Source organism: Ailuropoda melanoleuca, chromosome 1, assembly GCF_002007445.2.
Source record: "Ailuropoda melanoleuca isolate Jingjing chromosome 1, ASM200744v2, whole genome shotgun sequence".
In the NCBI taxonomy this organism is placed as follows: Eukaryota; Metazoa; Chordata; class Mammalia; order Carnivora; family Ursidae; genus Ailuropoda; species Ailuropoda melanoleuca.
Window position 1 is genome coordinate 132,111,485 of NC_048218.1, and position 19,386 is coordinate 132,130,870.

General features: G+C 34.6%; 1 protein-coding gene across 1 annotated transcript in view; it reads right to left on the reverse strand.

Moving 5' to 3' along the window:
- The window catches only part of SEMA3C (semaphorin 3C), a 170,130-nt gene that overhangs the window by 44,727 nt on the left and 106,017 nt on the right, over positions 1-19,386 (reverse strand). Inside the window, exons 9-12 of the mRNA XM_034667071.1 lie at positions 17,810-17,924; positions 15,858-15,927; positions 13,957-14,101; positions 5,524-5,746 (exon numbers count right to left, since the gene is read on the reverse strand). Of these exons, the coding sequence (XP_034522962.1) occupies positions 5,524-5,746; positions 13,957-14,101; positions 15,858-15,927; positions 17,810-17,924 (553 nt within the window). The remainder of the gene's footprint in view (positions 1-5,523; positions 5,747-13,956; positions 14,102-15,857; positions 15,928-17,809; positions 17,925-19,386) is intronic.

Here is a 19,386-nt window from a genome sequence, read left to right on the forward strand (position 1 = left end):
ATGTATCGAACTTACATTAAAAAATCATAATGGCATTAAATCATCCCAAACCACTAACACCCATTCACAAGAATACTATCGCTCTTTCATCAGAAACCACATGTCATTCGATTCATATATAGTACTAAAAATATAAATTTGATAGAATGTGTCTAAACCTGACCCAGACACTTAAATATTTTCATAACTCCAGAGGCAAAAGGAAAACAGGCAAAAATGTCTTCACTGTGAAATGCTGTCAGCTCTGAACAAATGGCCTGGATGAAGCAGTAGGTGGCAAAGTTAAAATAGAAATGTTAATCCTATGAGAGCTCCTGCCTGCTGGTTTACAGCCTTTCCTAAGGATTAAGAAAAAAAGTGGGTAGGTGAGTAAGGATCACACAAATACCCACAGCACTAATACTAAGAACTAAAAACACAAATCAAAGCAACACACACACACACAAAAACCCAGAACAAAACAAAGATACTACAAAACATCAACAAATGCTACAGAATAAAACAAAGCACTGACTTGAAAATACATTTTTTTTCAACATGAGATCTTCTTTAGAGAAGGCAGTAGAAAGGATGAATGGGAATGTAATTAAGGAAACTGTTTCTAGTTTAAGTTTTATTAGAACAGCAGAATTTTTTTACTCAAGATAAAAGGAGAAATATTTATTTTGGGCAACATTATGAATTCCTGTATTATATCTACATATTAGAAAATAGCTTAAGAAGTCTTCATTTTTCTAAAATTTCCAACTATCAAGCTAAACAAGGTCAGCAAAGGTTTTCTCTAAAAGGCCAAATAACAAATATTTTAGGCTCTGTTAACTAAACAGTCTCTGTGGCAACCACTCAACTGCGGCATTGTAGCTCAAAAGCAGCCACAGACAAAATGTAAAAGAATGAATGTGGCCCATAGTCTAATAAAACTTTATTTATGGACACGGTAATCTACAAATTTTGTGATTTTCAGTGCTCATGAAATATTCTTTTTGTTATTTTTTCAATTATTTTTCAATCATTTACAAAAATGTAAAACAACGTTCTTAGCGTATGTACCATACATGCAGTGGGTTAAATTTGGTCCAGGTTGTAGTTTGCTGAATCCTAGCTTAGACACTGATAATGCAAACTGTAAGAACTAAAAGATGAGAAGACAAAGCTCGAATTATCTTTCTTTCTTCCCTTCCTTCTTTGCTTTCTTCTTTCCTCTCTCTCCCCCCTTATATCTATCATCTATCTATCTATCTATCTATCTATCTATCTATCTATCTATATCTATCAATCTATCTATCTTTGCATCTGGCAATACACAAAATACAATGAAGTAGTTCCGGGAGAGTAGAGGGTCAGATTACCAGCCTCTCAAACTCAGCTGGTATGGTAGTACACTGTAAGGGGCTAACTGTAATGGTTAGCAGGCACTGGGCCTATATAACTACCAGGGAGATTCTGGGTGCTACAAAACTGTTCATGATATTCAAAGCGAATACAGTTACATAATATTCTACTTGCATTCCAATTTGCTGTCATGTAGGGTTTTTTTTTTTTTTAATGACATCTTCTTTGACAACTAATGTCTTTACTGAATTCCTCTGAAATTTCCATAATGGTAAAGAAAGAAGGAAGCCATGAGAGGAGCTTGCCCCATGGCAATAATTGGAACATTATTATTTACTTATAACAGCTGAAAAGCTCTCTGGCAGTGAGGAATTTGGCAACACCATGACATATTATACCCTTCCTAAGACATTTAGATACACAAAGCTAAGAAATCCTTGGGAGCAGTAAACTGTAATTCTCCCCAGTTCCATTTCAGAAAAGGCTATTCTATTCGCTTTTAGTAGCAAACAAGCACCGAGAACTCTCTTTTGAAGAAATTTCATCAGCAATCCAAGAACTACTTGGGCAACAAATATTTTATACCAATATACTTGCTGTTAGGGTTTCAGGTAAATTGAAATCCCTGCTTCTAAATTCTAGTATAATCTGATATGACCATAAGGATAAGAGACAATGGCTCAGTGAGTTATCATCTCTTCAGAAAGATGCTGTTGATTGGGGTATTGTCATAGCTTGTACTTTCCTATTAGAATCTTTCAGAGACTCATGTGGCTTTGTAAGCAATCATTAGGGAAGCTTCCCAGTACAATTAAAAACATATGCCTAAATACTGTTTTTCAAAATGACACAAATATTTAAATACCAACATAAAAAGTCTGTGTAAATGTGCCAGATACTTACATGGTAAGAAAAGCCAAAGACCTTGTGCAAAAGTATGTTTCTTACTGCCTTCTATCTGAATAAACACTGCTACACGGTTTATAAAGACTTGAAAATTCCATCCACTAAATCTACATATTTTATGCAAACCTTCATGAAACAACAACTCAACTGTGACATCAGAGTTCACATTTAACACAAGTTCCAAAAGGAAAAAAGAAAAAAAAAAAGAAGAAAGAAAGAAAGAAAGAAAGAAAGAAAGAAAGAAAGAAAAAGAAAGCAGTCACTTTATGAGTAATATGAGATATTAGGGGAGTATGACTCTAAAATTAACACTTCACTTCAGGAATTTTTTTAAAAATGCAAACCCCATGCCAGATAATCTGAGCCAAGGCTAAGAGCAACTCTTCAAAGTCACCCATACGGAGGTTACGTATTTGGAGAACACAGTTTCTATGCAAAATGAAGATGAGCTTTTGCAAATAGTTATGAATTCACTTCATTATATGAGTAGCAATGGATATAGTCACGATATTCAATTCATCTTGACAAATATTTATTGAGCTTACCAGGCATGGTGATATGCCTGCACAGAAATTACATATCAAGGAGAAATAGAACATTGAAAGGAACATGCAGTAAGAATCCAAATACGGGAGACTGGATTAAGCACTGGTTTCAGAGTCTTCGGAGTGGATAAATTGAGTTCGAAGCATGATGTCTGAAGTGTTAAGGAGTTGCACAATTTGTGTTATCTAAATGTAAGATGCAAATCAACAACACAGACGTTGTCAGGGATGTGGAGGAAAAGGAACACTCTGCGCTGTTGGGCGAGAATGCACACTGATGCAGCCACTGTGGAAACGAGTGTGGAGTTTCCTCAAAAAGTTAAAAATAGAACCACCTTATGATCCAGTAATTGCACTACAGGGTATTTACCAAAAGAATACAAAAACACTAGTTCAAAAGGATATATGCACCCCTATGTTTATAGCAACATTATTTACAATAGCTGAGATATGGAAGCAGCCCAAGTGTCCATCGATTGATGAGTGGCTAAAGAAGAGATGATAGTATATATATAATGGAACATTACTCAGCTATTAAAAAAAAAAAGATGCAATCTTGCCATTTGCAATGATGTGGAGGAAGCTAGAGGAGTATAATGCTAAGTGAAGTAAGTCAGACAGACAAAGACAGATAAAGTATGATCTCACTCGTATGTGGAATCTAAGAAACAAAACAGAAAAGCAAAGGAAATGAATGAGAGAGTGAGAGTCAAAGCAAGAAACAGACTTTTAATTTTAGAGAAAAATCTGATGGTTACCAGTGGCGAGGTAGGTGGGGGATGGGGATTAGAGAATGCACTTGTGATGGGCACAGGGTGATGTATGGAAGTGTTAAGTCACTATTTTATACACCTGAAACTAATATAACACTGTCTGCTAACTAACTGGAATTAAAATAAAAACTTTAATTTTTTTTTAAAAAATAGTAAGATACAAAGAAACAAGATGTAAATGCAAATATTGAGTTCAGGAAATGACAACGACTAGGGATTTGGGATTTGTTTGCACATAGTAATTAAAAACAAATGAATAAATGAGATAGCCAAAGAACATGTAAGAAGAAGAGGACTGTGGACAGAATCTCAGGGAATACCTCACAAGCAAGAGGAAGCTAGGCTCAGGAGGGAAACTGAGAAGGAACTTACATTACTTGTGGCTGAAGCGACAGGTAAAGAGAGATTCTACAATACCAAATGATGCAAAGAGGAGATGAAGTACCTCAGTGGTTAAAGGGCACTGGATTTTCTTATCATGAGGACATTGAAAACCTTGGCAAAATCAGCAGGCTAGCAGAGGGTGAGCTATGGGTTAAGGTGTAGTTTAGTTTTGTATCCTAGTGTAAGGTTTGTAAGCCAAGGATGCAGTAGAGAATGAAATGAACGAATAAAGCAAGTAAGAAGATAGCTGATAAAGAAAAGTCCTGGAAATGGCAGGAAAGGATAAAATTGAGAACACACTAGAGAATGGTTAGTCTGGGAACGAAGGGTAATTACTCAGGTAATGGGGCAAACAAAGAGAGAATCAGTGAAAACGTCGATATGTCCAAGTGGGAAAGAGGATGCCAAGTAGTACATATCATCAGATTCCCAACCTCAGACCAATACAAGCTGAAATTATATGAAAGTGAAAGATTCAGATCTGGGCTTTTAAGTGTAAGAACAAAATAAGAATTTCATAAGAAAGGCACACTTGGAAGTTACTATTTAGCCAGGAAAAAATATCCACATTTAGAATTGATTGAGGTCTGAGTGCAATTCATTTCTTAGTTCAGAATACATATTGCATCACTGCGTATCTTGTAATGAGGTTCACAGACATATTTTATATCTTTTTCTTAAGCTAGTAGAGGAATTACCTAATTTCATGAAGTAGTTCTGATATTATAAGTAAAGAGATTTCATCACTTCCCGCAAGGTGGTCAGGAATGTTTGAAAGATGTTTATTACTGCCTGACTGGAAAATTAGAGTTTTTTTCTCTTGAGTAGTGGTTCTCAAACTTTAGTGTATATCGAGTTACCTGGAGGGCTTGTTAAAACACAGATGGATGGGTCTTATCCCTAGTGTTCCTGGACTGGAGCCCTAAACTTTGTATTTCTAACAACCTCTTGGGTAATACTGATTTTGTTAGTCTGGGGAACACACTTTGAGAACCCTTGCTATAAAGTCAGCCATTCCACATTCATGTAGATCTATAAACAAGAGTATTTTTCACTCAACTTGTCTATTAAAGTAAATTGGCAAACTACAATTGTGAATGAATTAAAATAGTACTATTATATTTTCAAAAAAGCTATCCGTATTTGTTACTAAATTCACTTTTAAATGTTATCTAGAACTATCTATCATTATCATTATCACTGGAAAATGGCTCCATGTGCTTATTAAAAAGTCACAGAATTTGCTTCAGTTGAGAGAAACACTACCCATGCTTAAAATTTCTTCCCATCCTTTCATTAGGCTCGTAATTATTATATTTCACTATAATATATGCCAGGGACTATTCTAGGTGCTTTACATATATTAACCCATTTGTTCCTCACAATAAACCAATGAAGCAATTTATTTTATTAACTCCATTTTACAGATGTGGTAACAGGCATAGAGACATAGAGACATTAAATACCCCAGTGATGGTCCAACAGACATTAACATTGGAGTCTCTCTGGTTCCAATATTATGGTCCTTACCTATTATGCTCTTCTGCTACACATTAAAGTATAGTTTGCGCTCAAATACTTACCTGTGCCGAGAAACAGGACATGGTATCTCCCATCAGCAGCATTCACTCGATCCACAGCTATCTTTGTGTACTTGTAGTCAGTGCCTATACGAACAATCAAAGGCCTTCTGTGGATTGGGTAGACAGCATTGTACATGAGAGGATGGTTCCGGATAAAAGTGACAACATCATCTGGGAATTCCTTAGTGGTCCGCATATTGGGTGTAAATGCTCCTCCTGGGCACTAATAAAACATTTAAAAAAGAACCGAGTTAGTAAATAGTTACTTCATTTTAGTGATAACCAAAGGCCTCTACTTTTCAAAATACTTAGAAGCTTAAGTTGTTGTAAGTACAAATCCTCCTCGACTTATGATGGGTTTAAATCCTGATAAACTCATTATATAAATTGGAATATTGTAAGTTAAAAATGCATTTGATACACTTAACCTACCAAACATCATAGCTTAGCCGAGCCCGCCTTAAACATGCTCTTATATTAGCTTGCAGTTAGACAAAAGTCATGTAACACAAATACTATTTAATAATAAAGTGTTGAATAGCTCATGTAACTTATTGACTACTGTATCAACAATGAAAAACAGAATGGTTGGTAAGTGTATGGGCTGAGACCTTTGTGATCACGTGGGTGTCTGGGAGCTGCAGCTCCCTGCCCAACCCAGCATCATGAGAGATCATATCATAAATTGCTAGCCTGGGAAAAGATCAAGATTAAGTATTCAAAGTACAGTTTCTGTTGGTTGTGTATTGTTTTTGTACCATCATAAAGCCAAAAAACCATAAGATGAACCATCCTAAGTGGGGATCATCTGTATTTGCTATCCGTTGAGGAGAAAACAGCATGACTATACAACTATCTATAGAAAGTGAATTAAAAAGATATAAAATTTGACCATTTGAGCAAGGCTAAGTCCACTGATCCTACTCCATTTGTTTTCAGAGAGCAGTTGATGCCATTTTGTATTTAACTTTTTACATTTCCCACCCATCACTTTTCTATTTTTACTCTATGCCAGCGACACTGTTCTCAGGTAAAAAAGAAAAAAAAAAAATCTTGTGGATATAATCTAATGCTGTTACTGGCTAAAACAGATTAGCAATATCAAATTCAATCATAACTCTAATGTGCAAGAGTTTTAATCCCCGATTCCTTCCTCCCAAAAGAGGGATCTCTGAAGTTGGAGTTTGAATTGAGTGTGGTAAATTAGACTTGATAGTTTCCCTCTAGAAAAGACTCCTGTGACTTCCATTACTCTTAGAATAAAATTCCAACAGCTTAGCATGGCCTACAAACCCCTGTATGTCTGGTGTGCATCTCCCATTCCCATAGTAGTTCTCGCTGTTCTTGGGGCTCAAGCATGCTCCCCCTCCAGGACCTTGGTACTTGCTATTCCCCACTTGAAACACACCTCTCCATGCAATTCCATGGTTTTCCCTATTACCTTCTCCAGTTGTCAGTTCAAAAGTTACTTGTTTAAGGGTGGCAACATATATAAACCTAGTTCCCCATCTCTATCTCCACTCTATCCTCTTAACCTACTTTATTTTTCTTCATAACTCTATTTACCTAACTGTATATTATGTATTAGTTGCTTGTCTGTCGATTGTCTGTTTCTCCCTCTAGAATGTAAGCTACGTGTTGACCTTATCTGGGTATATTTTGTTCATTGTTTCACTCTTAGACCTATACCAAAGCTGAGAAATAGCAGATATTCAACAAAGGGTAATTTAATGAGTGAATTACTCTATTATATCTGGCATTCAATTTTCGTGCAGGGGCTGTATGAAATAAGAGCTTCAATTCTGGCCAGGAGAGGAAAGATTGAGAGCATCAAGTTCAAAGAGGCAGCTAGGAAGCAATTGTAAGATCTGAAAAAGGACTGCTGGACAGCTTCAGCAGTTCTGGAAAAAAGGCATGACAAGGGCTTCTGGGGAGAAGATTCCATTTATAGGGCATCTGAGGCCAAGCTCAGGGGTAGGCTGGGAGTTGCTGAAGCTTGGAACTCAAATGTATCCATTAATAGGATCCAAGTGTTAAGTTATACAAGTGAAACTGTTAGGTATAATCTGTTAATAATCTGAAACTGTTAGGTATATCACGTACACATTATTTGTGCAATCCTATTAAATTCCTGACAATATTTCTACTTTCAAAAACAAAAATACTTTGTCATATTTTCTTGAAAGAAAAGCATTTCTGTTCTAATTTTCCTTTATTGTCTTAAGAGAGGTAGAAGGTGAAGGAAGGCAACAAATAGCAATAGCAACAGGTACAGCATCTAGGCAAACCACTGGATGTAATGGGGACAGTAACAAACTGGAAAGTTGTACCTTATTCAAAAATGGCAAGAGACACTCATTTCTAGCTGATTGCTCCTGTGCAGGAATATAAGCCTAGTGTGGCCAGATTTCAACAGAAGATAGAAATGTGGGATTCTATGTGAAATCTGCCAGAATTGTAATGCTAACTCAATGTAAAAAAAAGAAAAACCTTAGGGACCCCCCAAAAATGGTGACCTCTAGGTTAAATCCCTGCAACAGCTATCGCACAGTGTTAGTGCCTCTGGACCAGTATCGTTGGGCAGACCCACATTTGCAAATAAGTCTCAGCAAATGACTAATTTTGCCTCACTCACTTAGACTGTATTATACTGAGTGCAATTTTTAGCCTCACTTTGACCAGTTAACATTACTAGAACTTTTTACAGGACCAGTAAATATAGTTCTCTTTTTATAGAAAGGCACAGGGAGCAATTAAGTGACTTCACTAAGGAGAGATAATGAGACAAGTAATAAAACTAAGCCTCTGATTCATTATCCCATCAAGTGACTTTCATCTGGGTTTCATACGCTTTTCTTTTAGGAAAAAGCATTATATTTAAATATACATGTTTATAAATTGTCCACAAAAAGACTAAATAGGGACAAAGAATTTCATTTGAGGGTATTCTAAAATGATGGATATGTTCCATACTTTTGAGAAGTGTAGAATTATGGGTGCTCTCTACCCTCATTCCTCACACAAAGTGGAAAAAGGGAAATGCATTGCTCACTGAATGAAAAAATGGAAAGAACAAATGCACGGGCAATCCAATTCCTCATAAAACACCACTAATTATGGTTTGCTAAGCTGAGATGTCTCCTTAAATATTTGCAAACATTCTCATTTGTAAGTTTCAGAAAGATCCAAAGTTAGCATATATTACTAGGCAATTTATATAATTTCCAGTTAGCAATTATTTTCATGAGTGATAAGGTTATTAAATTGTAAATGTCTAGTTTCTGGGTTGTACTTAATTTAAATTCAGTTAAAAATTATGTCTCATGTGCTCAAAAGTGTACTTATTAAATAGATAACTCAAACAAATCAACTCAAATCAGTTATTTTATATTCACTCAACTGTCCCCTGTTCGGGACTTTTGTTTTATGACCTCTTGCTTAGAAACCAGTGTTTCCTGGCAGGAGTATTTTCAAAACTACAAAAGAAGTCTTTTTGACAGTAATTAATTCTTTTCCACTGATTCATGGCATAAACTTTGCAGATAAGACACAGGACACGTGACAACCATGGTGACAAGAACAAAAATGGATTACTGTTTGCAGATTCTCTGTCTGGATTTGTGAGTTTGCTCAGTGCAACATTACCAAGTATAAATAAGATGCAATTAACTTATCCCTCACCTTGTGATATGTAAAAGCATGTGGATTGAAATTTCAAGATAATATAACATCTACATACTGCCATAAAATAAAGCCTCTGTCCATGAATGAGTTCAGAAGGCTGACTGAGCTCTACAAATAGTCATTAAGTACTTTGGGTTAAACTTCTCCTTTAAGTTGTTTTTTTTCCAGTTCTGGTTTTCTGTTTATCGAGCAGTGATAAGCACTCTTTTTTTGAGTAAAGACATTTTAAGTGTTTTGATTACTAAAGTGTTGGGTGAAATGCTAGGAACAATAACAATGCCACATTAAGGAAGTATCAGCAATTGTTGCCCTCAACCTAATGTCTTTCCTATTTTTAGGTGTTCTTGACATCTGCTGTCCTCTGATGCTCCTGAATCTCACATCCGTGACCCTAGTTTTCAATATGAATATATCCACATATTAATTAATGTAGCTAATCTTTGGACACTTTTTATTCAAAAAGCATTTTGATATGCCCAGTGGGGAACATTGTAAGAAGTCACCATTATCTTAGAAGATAAGTATTCTAGTAAGGATAGACATAATTTAGGAAACTATAATTCCTGGGGCATTGCTGGATCACAGAGCACGAAGTGGAAGAAAGAGGTAGGAATTGAGGTTAAAGACTATGGAAAATAAAAGCAAAACTAGTCAGAGGAGGAGTGACTGGCATGGTCAAGGGGAGCTTGACCTAAACACTTGAAAGATGAGTGGTATATGGATAAATACATGACATAAATAAATGGCATTCCAGAATCTGGGGTAGTTTCTGGCACTGGTCTTTGAAACTTGTATTCTGAGAGAAACTGATCTCATGCTTAAACCCTTGGTAATCTAGGTCCTTTATTTAAAGTCGAAAGATTTACATAGCTGAAGATTGGTACTTATGCACCAGCTGGTCCTCATTTTACCTCCATTTATCCCCCATTGAGGACAGGAGTGCTCTGTTCCAGTCCTACTAGCTCAGGCAGAACTTCTAGAACTCACTTATTAATTTCTATCTCTGCCTTATAATGTAAGCTGTAACCTTTGTCTGGAACACCACTCTTTCCCCACCCAAATTATCCAATCTGACTGCCTTCAGGGCCAGGTCAATCTCCTATTTTTTATATGCCTTCTCTATGTAAGGCTGTCCCACTACAGTCTCTCTCACCTAGACTTCAATAGTATTTATTGTCTATTTTATTCATGTGTCTTGAATAATGATATGAAACAACATATAATGAATTTTTCACGTCTATACACCTTCTGTACTTAATTTTATTGTAACTTCCCTAACAATGTGTTCAACATCTATGAAGACTAGAAATACTTCTAATGTAAGAACCACCAAAAGATGCATGGAATCAACAAAAGTCCAGCAGTAAAGTTCTCTTTTTCTGGCCACCACTAACTATGTGGGTCATGAATTTTCTGTGTTCTTTTGCTGCACCAGGCACCAGGCCTGTTCAAAGCATGATGATGAAAGCAGATGGGTCTAGTCCACTCACAAACAGATATTTACAAACAGAACATTTTTATTAGGTTCTGCTTTAAACAGAAGAGTATAAGCAAAAATAATTTTCTACAGAAGCTTTATACACGTTGCAACAGAATAATGTAATACGTTAGCTCAGCCACAGAGAGAATCTGCAGTCTTTGGCCGCCCTTTGCAACATACCAAAGGTGTCTTGTTTCTTCCACAAACTTGAATTACTTATGGAAAAACATTATGACACAATTGGCAGGCTTCTTCCCCCTGACTTGGGCTTGCTAGTTGGGGCAGTTTGCTAACATAGCCATCAAATCGGCTTTAAAAGAATCACCTACAGGAACCATTAGGATGAGGGTGTATACAATCCCTGCCCCTGTCATTTCTTTAAGAATCCAGTCATGTATTTATGAGGTTGACCTGACTACTGTGTCGTGAAATAAAGTACAGCAATCACATTTGGTGCTTCATGGGAGGACTTCAGGAGCAATGTTTTTAACCCTAGAGAAGAGGGAATGCTCTGTGTCACTTGGCTGTAGGTCTTCCTGCTACATCAGTGGGATAGTAAACCCTGGAAGCCTAGGAAAAAGACAGACACTGGCCACTCTGAGTCAGACAGCTGAGACTTCCTGGTGTGTTGCTCAGGGAAGGGTGGAGGGACCACATCTTCTGGGAGGTATGCTTTCCAGAAGGAGTTCCAGAGGTCTCCTCCACCCTGACTGTTTCTCTCCCTAAGGATCACTCATCTGACAATTTTTTTATTTAAGGGAGCTGCTTTGGTCTCAGCACCAGATGTAAGAAACCACATTATAGAAATATGGCTCAAGTACTGACTACTCCCTTTTTCACGGCGTCAGCTCCAGATGTGTGTTACTAAACCCTGGCTTATACCGCACTGCTTTACAACAGAAAAAAACCATGCTTATTCTTAGGAGCTTGGAAATAGTGAAAAGTGGGACTGTGAGCTGAATTTTCTAATTTAGCATTGGTTTATTTTGTTGTACTAAAAGGGGCTTATCTATTCCCCCATTTTATGTAGAATAATTGCTATTCGACACGAGTGGTTTTCTCAATATGATTCCTGAGAGTCTTTTTGAACTGTCATTCGGGTGAAGAGTCTGACAAGGGGTGGGAACAGAGGTGGCTTTTCTTCAGGAAAAAAATCCCTGAATTGTAATGCATGTCAATTTCCAAACTGTAACTCCTCTCCCCATGTTGATCTCCGTTAGTACTGCGAATCCTTACTTGAGATGAGGTGCACACAATCTGCTCTTGTAAACTGGGTATAAACAAGCTCTCACTCGTAATGACTGAGGCTCTGAGGCCTCAAACCTGATTCAATGAGTATGGCTCTCTTTTATCTGTTTTATTTGTTTACCTGGGAAATTTCTCTTAAGGTAATAGTTGGGGGGAAATAGAATTTCGCTGAGTTTACGAACCAACTGTTCCTGTACGAATCCCATACATAAGTTGTTAAAAAGAATAATTAATGAAAGCATATACAATCACATTCACTTGTTAATTTTCTGTATTAAGATGAAGCAATGACTTGGTCAACTTCAAATAGCAAATAATTCTCAAAAAGAAGATTTATCTTTGAATAGGTTATCAGTGAGTCACCTGGGAATGCATGAAATACACTGAGTGAAATAATGAAAGCTGTGAGTTATAATGGAATCCGAAAGCTGTTCACCTTCCCTTTCACTTTGCCTTCTCTTATGTAATCTCTGCTTCTTATCTAACACACCCCAAGTTAAGTTACCCTAAGATAATTTATCTGTTAATATTTTCCTTGTGTTACACAAAATAATTATTTTTCCACTTTCTGTTGAGCTATGAGCATCAAAAAGAGATCATGTAAAAGAGATTGTGAATTGTATGAAAGGACTTTGTCCCCAGCCATGATTAAGTGCGGCTTTTTAAAATTTAATTGTTTCTTAGGTAAAAAGCAATGAAGAGAATCTTTCCAGTTAATTAAAAGTTAATTGTTCCTATAAAAGATGTATCAATGATTAATCTTTGAGTATCTTAGCGATGGAACTAAATTTGAGTTCTTTTAATTTTGAATAAATAGGTTTAAAGGCTTAGCAAAGTATTTTTCCTATTTTTTAAAGAAATTTGATAGCAGTGTAATTTAAGATGATGAGAAAATAAAGGACTGAATTAATACACTGCAAATAAACTCTAATAATAACACAAAAATAAAGTGAATCAACAATTAGTAAATATTATGTGGGATGAATATCTGAAAGCATATTGGTAGAGGGAATTTCATATTCAAGGAAAAAGGAAAAAGAAACATTTTAAGAAAATAATATTTTAACAATTATCTTTTGATTATTTTCCATGAAACCATTCTTCTTTACTCACATCCACCCTAGTTTATAAATATAACCATATTCTATGAAATGCAAAAATACTAGAAAATTATATTCCTCTTGAGAGTCAACTGAAAATTATATTCCTCTCGATTGTCTCTTCTCGCGATACTATATGACATTTTATAGTGATGAAAACTAATTAATATTCTAGAATTCAATAAAGCATTATAATGAGCCAAATGAAAAACAAATAGTAGGACTACGATCATTGTTGTCCTTGAAAAAGTTCAATTCCAATTTGTCAGTGCACTGTCTGTAACTGCAGCTGGAAAAGTTAGTTTTCAACGTACTTCTTAATACTGCTAGTATTACAAAACATGGATATACTTGTATACCTCAAAACTTTATAGTTTATAAATATTTTATTGAATTATAACATCACTTTAATTGTGTTTGTTTACACATACTATTTTCTTACTCTGAGAAATATACAGCATATAATTTTAATATATCCCTAAAAAATCCCTTAAAACTGAAAGAGCTACATATGTTTTATCTCTAAATTAATTCTTATATGGTTATTCCTTTATTAAAATAGGTGAGATTCATTAATATTATAAAAAGCAACTAGCATTCATATTCTTTTAGGCTGCCACCAAAATGTTAACACTTTCCAAGCTATGGCTTTTATGCCAATAAAATTGGGAAATTTCTCTGCCCGGCTTAACATATCCAGTTGTCTTGAAGTCTAAAAGAGATTTCATTAGTAATAGTACTTAGAAAAAATTGTAGAGGGCCTGTAATATATTTGTAAAATCCCAAATGACCTGAAAAATCATAATGAGTATATCAGTAGGTCTATGGTTATATTTAATAAACATCAACATGATATTCATTTCTTGTTAAATTATATTTTTTAAGAATCAAAATAACAAAGAAAATTTCCTAGATACTTACAGTTCCAGGGCGAGGATATGGAATTCTACCCTGATAGGAAATCAGCTGATGATTGGGCCCTTCTTTGTGGGCAAAGGGCCCATTAAACACAGTCTGTATATCAGATAAATGGTACACACACACTGCTGATCCTTTAAAAACTGAGCTAAAAAAAAATAAAAAAGAAAGATCCATTTGCTTATTTTTTTTAACTTTTAAACACAATTTTAAAAAATAGATGCTAAAGTTTGTGATAAAAAGTTGATATAATTCATCATAGAAAAGTTGAATGCTACAGTACGCACTGTAAAGCTAAAAAACTGCTATTATTTTGAAATAAGCCATTGATACATGAAGCATTAAAACATTTAATTTATCCATGGAGGTAGTAGACAAATAGGTTATAGAAGAGTTATCAATGTTTCCAAAATACAGGACACGTCAAAGAAGTTTCTAACTAGTTCATTTTAACAACAACAACAAAAAAAAGAAATTGGTGATTTAGTCAAAAATACCAGTTTGAATTCTAAGTCACTGTCAATACAATCTATCATAATTTAACTCAGAGAAATAAATCTCATTAAGGGAAAATGGTATCTCTTTGCCTTAAGGTTATTTCAATGTGAGAATGTTCTTACATGTATCCTAAATAGTAGCTAGAAAAATCTGTTGTCATAGTTCATGCATTTTTCCTGTTAGTGACAGAAAAAAAAACAAGTGTCCAAAAGAGATTCATTACATTAACTTTGTCAATAAAATCTCATAGAATTTGTTCGGATCCTTACTAAAAACTATTTATCTTGTCACTAAGGCAGATTAATTGAAACAAACATTTCTGACTTACATATATCTTTTAAAGTAGATGCTTAATGGAAAACTTAGATGCCATTGAAAAAAACAACGTACATTATTAATCACGGGCATCCCTGGTCAGAAATGACAATTTTGAATTTTTCAAAAAACTATGGGGAAAAACAAACACTATAAAAATATTTTTTTGAAATGAACATTTTCTTCTTAAGAATTTGGTTCTTTTTGCTTTTTCCAATTCCTTGTGAGTTAAATCAAGACTACTTTCTCTCTTAGAACAGGAGTTAAATTGTTAATCTTGAAAGACATCTTTGTACATATTTTATAGGGCAAGTGTAAATATGATTTATAATCAATATCCCTGTAATTTTCTTTTACTTGGAATGGCCCATTACAGTTTACAATTATGCTCTACTTGCCCCACTAGAAGAGAATGTGAAAATCTTCATTTTTTTCTTTATAATTGGTTGTCTAATAAAAGGGAGCCATTACATTCGGCATTGGCCATGCCACAGCTGGAGTATTGTGCTGCATTCTGAGTGACATTCCCAGTGTAAAATGAATAAACAGAAATATGTCTAGGAAAGGGTGAGAATATGGCAACTGTCTTGAAATATATGACAATTGGGATTGGACATCCCAGAGAAGTTAGAAAACATTAAACATATTTTCAAATATATAACATACTGTCATATGGAAAATGAAAACTGGTGCAGTATTTTATAAGTTTCTGAATAGTCATCATTTTAGATAGCTCCAGAAGTAGAACTTATTTTAATAGAAATAGCAAAAGTTTTAGGTGAAACATGAGTCTTCGAGTTACTTCCTTAAAACAAAATATCTTATATACTTTATTCCTGCATTATAAATCATATTTTTCTTTCTTTGAGAAAAATTGCATATAGTCATTATAAACACTCCATTCAAAACTACTTTGAAAACATTAGTTCAGCTTAAATATATTTTGGTAATCAGGCAAAAGTAATAAAACAGGACGATTACATCCTGAATGCTATGTAAAATTAAAAGTTGAAAAGACTGTTTTGTAGTAATTACTATTACTCAATAAGGTTTATTGTTTAACCCATCAGCTGTAATTGTTTAACGATTACCTTGATGTTGTAAAAATGCCATACACTAGTGTTGTCCTTGGGTTATCAGTTTCCAGCAGAAACACATCCTCTACAAAAGGAAAACAGCATTCTTTTAAAGTTCCCAAATATTAACTGTATTTAAAAAAATTTACCCTAGGAAAATAATTTCAAAAGTATTGAAAAGTATTATTGATAAAGGTATTCTGGTGAATCATTATAATCTGGAAACAACTAAATGAACTCAATGATAGGCAAATGGTAGAGTAAGTTAAATAAAATATTATACAAACACTACAGGGATTTATAAACACTGTGAACTTAATGGAAACCATGCTAATGAAGTAATATTTAATGGAAAAGGCACAGTGGTATATAATATAGGCTAGAACCACATAAACCATAAAACTATACACCAGGATACAGTAGGATTACCAGTGAGTGTCTCTGGTTAGCAGAACTACAGAAATATGTCTTCTTTTTTCTGCATTTTCTTTCTTTCTTTCTTTCTTTCTTTCTTTCTTTCTTTCTTTCTTTCTTTCTTTCTTTTTCTTTTTCTTTCTTTTTAGATCAATTTATTTATTTTAGAGAGAGAGTATAAGTGGGGGAGGAGCAGAAGGAGGAGAGAAAGAATCTCAAGCAGACTCCCCATTGAGCGTGAAGCCCAATGGGGGCTGCATCTCACAACCCATGAAATCACCACCCATAGACAAAGGTACAGGTAGTGAGGTTCAGTAAGACAATAGAACCTGGAAGTAGATTTTTGGTAGGAAACCCCAGTTGATAATCAATTGTTACACTTACAAGAAAAATCTGAATTTAGTGACATTTTTGCAAATAAGATTCTTGCTAGGAAATACAAAGAAAGATGTATTTATTTTAAATTCACAATGAATTTAGGCCCTCTTAAATAATGAATTAATAACCAGCAGCCTTTCCATATGTGAACAAAAGGCTGAAATGTCTGGCTTTCCCTAAAAAAACAAGAAAGACTGAAATATCTTAAGCCATTAAAACGTGAACATACTTGCAAAGAATTTGAGGGAAATAATGTGTAACTAGGTTATAACACAAAAATCATACTTGGAACTTTCTTCTATAAAAGCTGATACAAAAACTTTTGTTTCTATGATCAACACACTGGCTGGCTTTTGAAGAGATCAGTTTCTATGATTGCTAGAACTGCTAGATTTTTCTATATTGTAATGCATTTTTATTACTTACCTCATCGCCTGCCTCAAAATCTGAGAATAGCCAGCAGTTTACATTTTAATGGATTAAAGCAAAATAAAAGTCATTTCTAAATGGCACTTAGTAAACATGACACTATGATGTGTATCAAGTTATTATGATTTAAAAATGAGAACTGTTCCACGGTAGAAAGGAATCAGATTGTTAGTCCTTATTTGACCTGGGAAGTATAAACCTCCTCATGTCACACATGCTGAGAATACTTAATCCCAGGTTCACCAAGGAGGACTAAGATGTCTAATTTCTACTCTGACACTTTCTCATCCAACCTCGATTCTGCTCATTAACTATTAATAGTAAAAATACATAGCTGTATTCTCATACAAACTGATTTCAAATCAGAATATTAGAATTTAAATACATATGAAATCATATTCTTTTAGATAAGCACAAATATATCATTATTCATAAGTAAATTAATCCAAGTACCTCTTTTTCTGTCTCTCTCTCTCTCTCTCTTACACACACACACACACACACACACACACTCATATATCATGGTGAATTCAATGAACTAAATGTTTCAGTAGTGCACTCAGGGCCAAAACAGATTTAAAAAACACTTAAGGAAATTCATGAACAGTATCCAGATCATTCATTCAAATTGGCAGATTATTTATGCTAAAACATTCATGGAAAATACACCCTCTTCTGAGAGGTTATTAAAATAAATTTTACAAACTCTTTTTCAAAAAACATTTTTCAATCTCACATCCACGTACCTAATTCATCAAAGTGTGTTTCTGGGCCATCTTCATCAGTTACAGAGCACACCAGCCTCGCTTTTAAGAAGGTTGTCCACTTGTTGACAAGGCTACGCAGACCCCCAGTGTCATTCTGAAATCATTTTGAAAACACAGTTCAGATTGCTTAAATAAATATTAAAGGGTATTTTAATATTCAGCTTAGATTTGTATTACTTGAGGATTTGTTATAATCTGAAGGGTGGAAATGTTAACTACATGTGCATACCAGCAAAGATGAATATTTAAGATCTATAGTATTTTATAAAATAGCTGCAGCTATACTATTAATTTTCTACAATATGGTATTAATTGAAAATGTTTCAATATATATATACCCTAAAGGTTTCTAAATTCAACAGTGTATGATAAAAATATCTGGAAAATGTATGGCAAACACATAATTTAATTTGCCTTAATAACTCATTATTTTCAATATGAACATAAATTACTGTATACAATGAAGCCTGCAAATTCTACTGTGGTCAGGAACGTGCGTTCATACTTATACCAAGTGGTCTCCAATAGTTCTATTTTCTCTCCTTCATTTCTCTGTGTTATCATTTAATCCTGAGTATTTCTAATCAGATGCTTTAATATATATATTTCTCCAGCGAGGGAAGGGAAAATGGCATTTGGATCATTCACAAATAGTCTCTACTGATTTTTTTTCTGTATGTCCAGAAGCCTTTCATCCCTACTGCAGGTTTGACTGCCTTGTTCCAAATGACTGAGAAGCAGATGAGCTCCACAATCAGAGGAATATTGTAACATTTAAAAAGAAACTATTTTAAACACTGAACACTTTAAGAAACACTTTTGCACAAAGCATGCTAATCATAAATACGTCAGGGCAAACATATAAAACTCTTATGAGAGGGCATCATGAGTTTTCCTGAGTTGCTATATATACTTACTGTTTATACACGAGAACTTTTTTTTTTACTGTTTTTAATCAGGACTGTATTTTATTAATCAATTTCTTTTCATTGTTGTAGACAGTTTCTCAATAATTGTCTTTATTGACATTTTGCTGTATTTTATTGACAGGAATTGTTCTGTTTCTTTCTGTAACATACAATTTAGCTAATGCAAATGCATTAAATGGAAAAACAATGGAATATTACTCAGCTATCAAAAAGAACAATTTCTCAACATTTGCGGCAACATGGATGGCACTGGAAGAGATAATCCTAAGTGAAATAAGTCAAGCAGAGAAAGACAATTATCATATGATTTCTCTCATCTATGGAACATAAGAACTAGGAAGATCGGTAGGGGAAGAAAGGGATAAAGAAAGGGGGGGTAATCAGAAGGGGGAATGAAGCATGAGAGACTATGGACTCTGAGAAACAAACTGAGGGCTTCAGAGGGGAGGGGGGTGGGGGAATAGGATAGGCTGGTGATGGGTAGTAAGGAGGGCACGTATTGCATGGTGCACTGGGTGTTATACGCAACTAATGAATCATTGAACTTCACATCAAAAACCAGGGATGTACTGTACGGTGACTAACATAATAAAAAAATTATAATAATAAAAAAACAAAAATTAAACA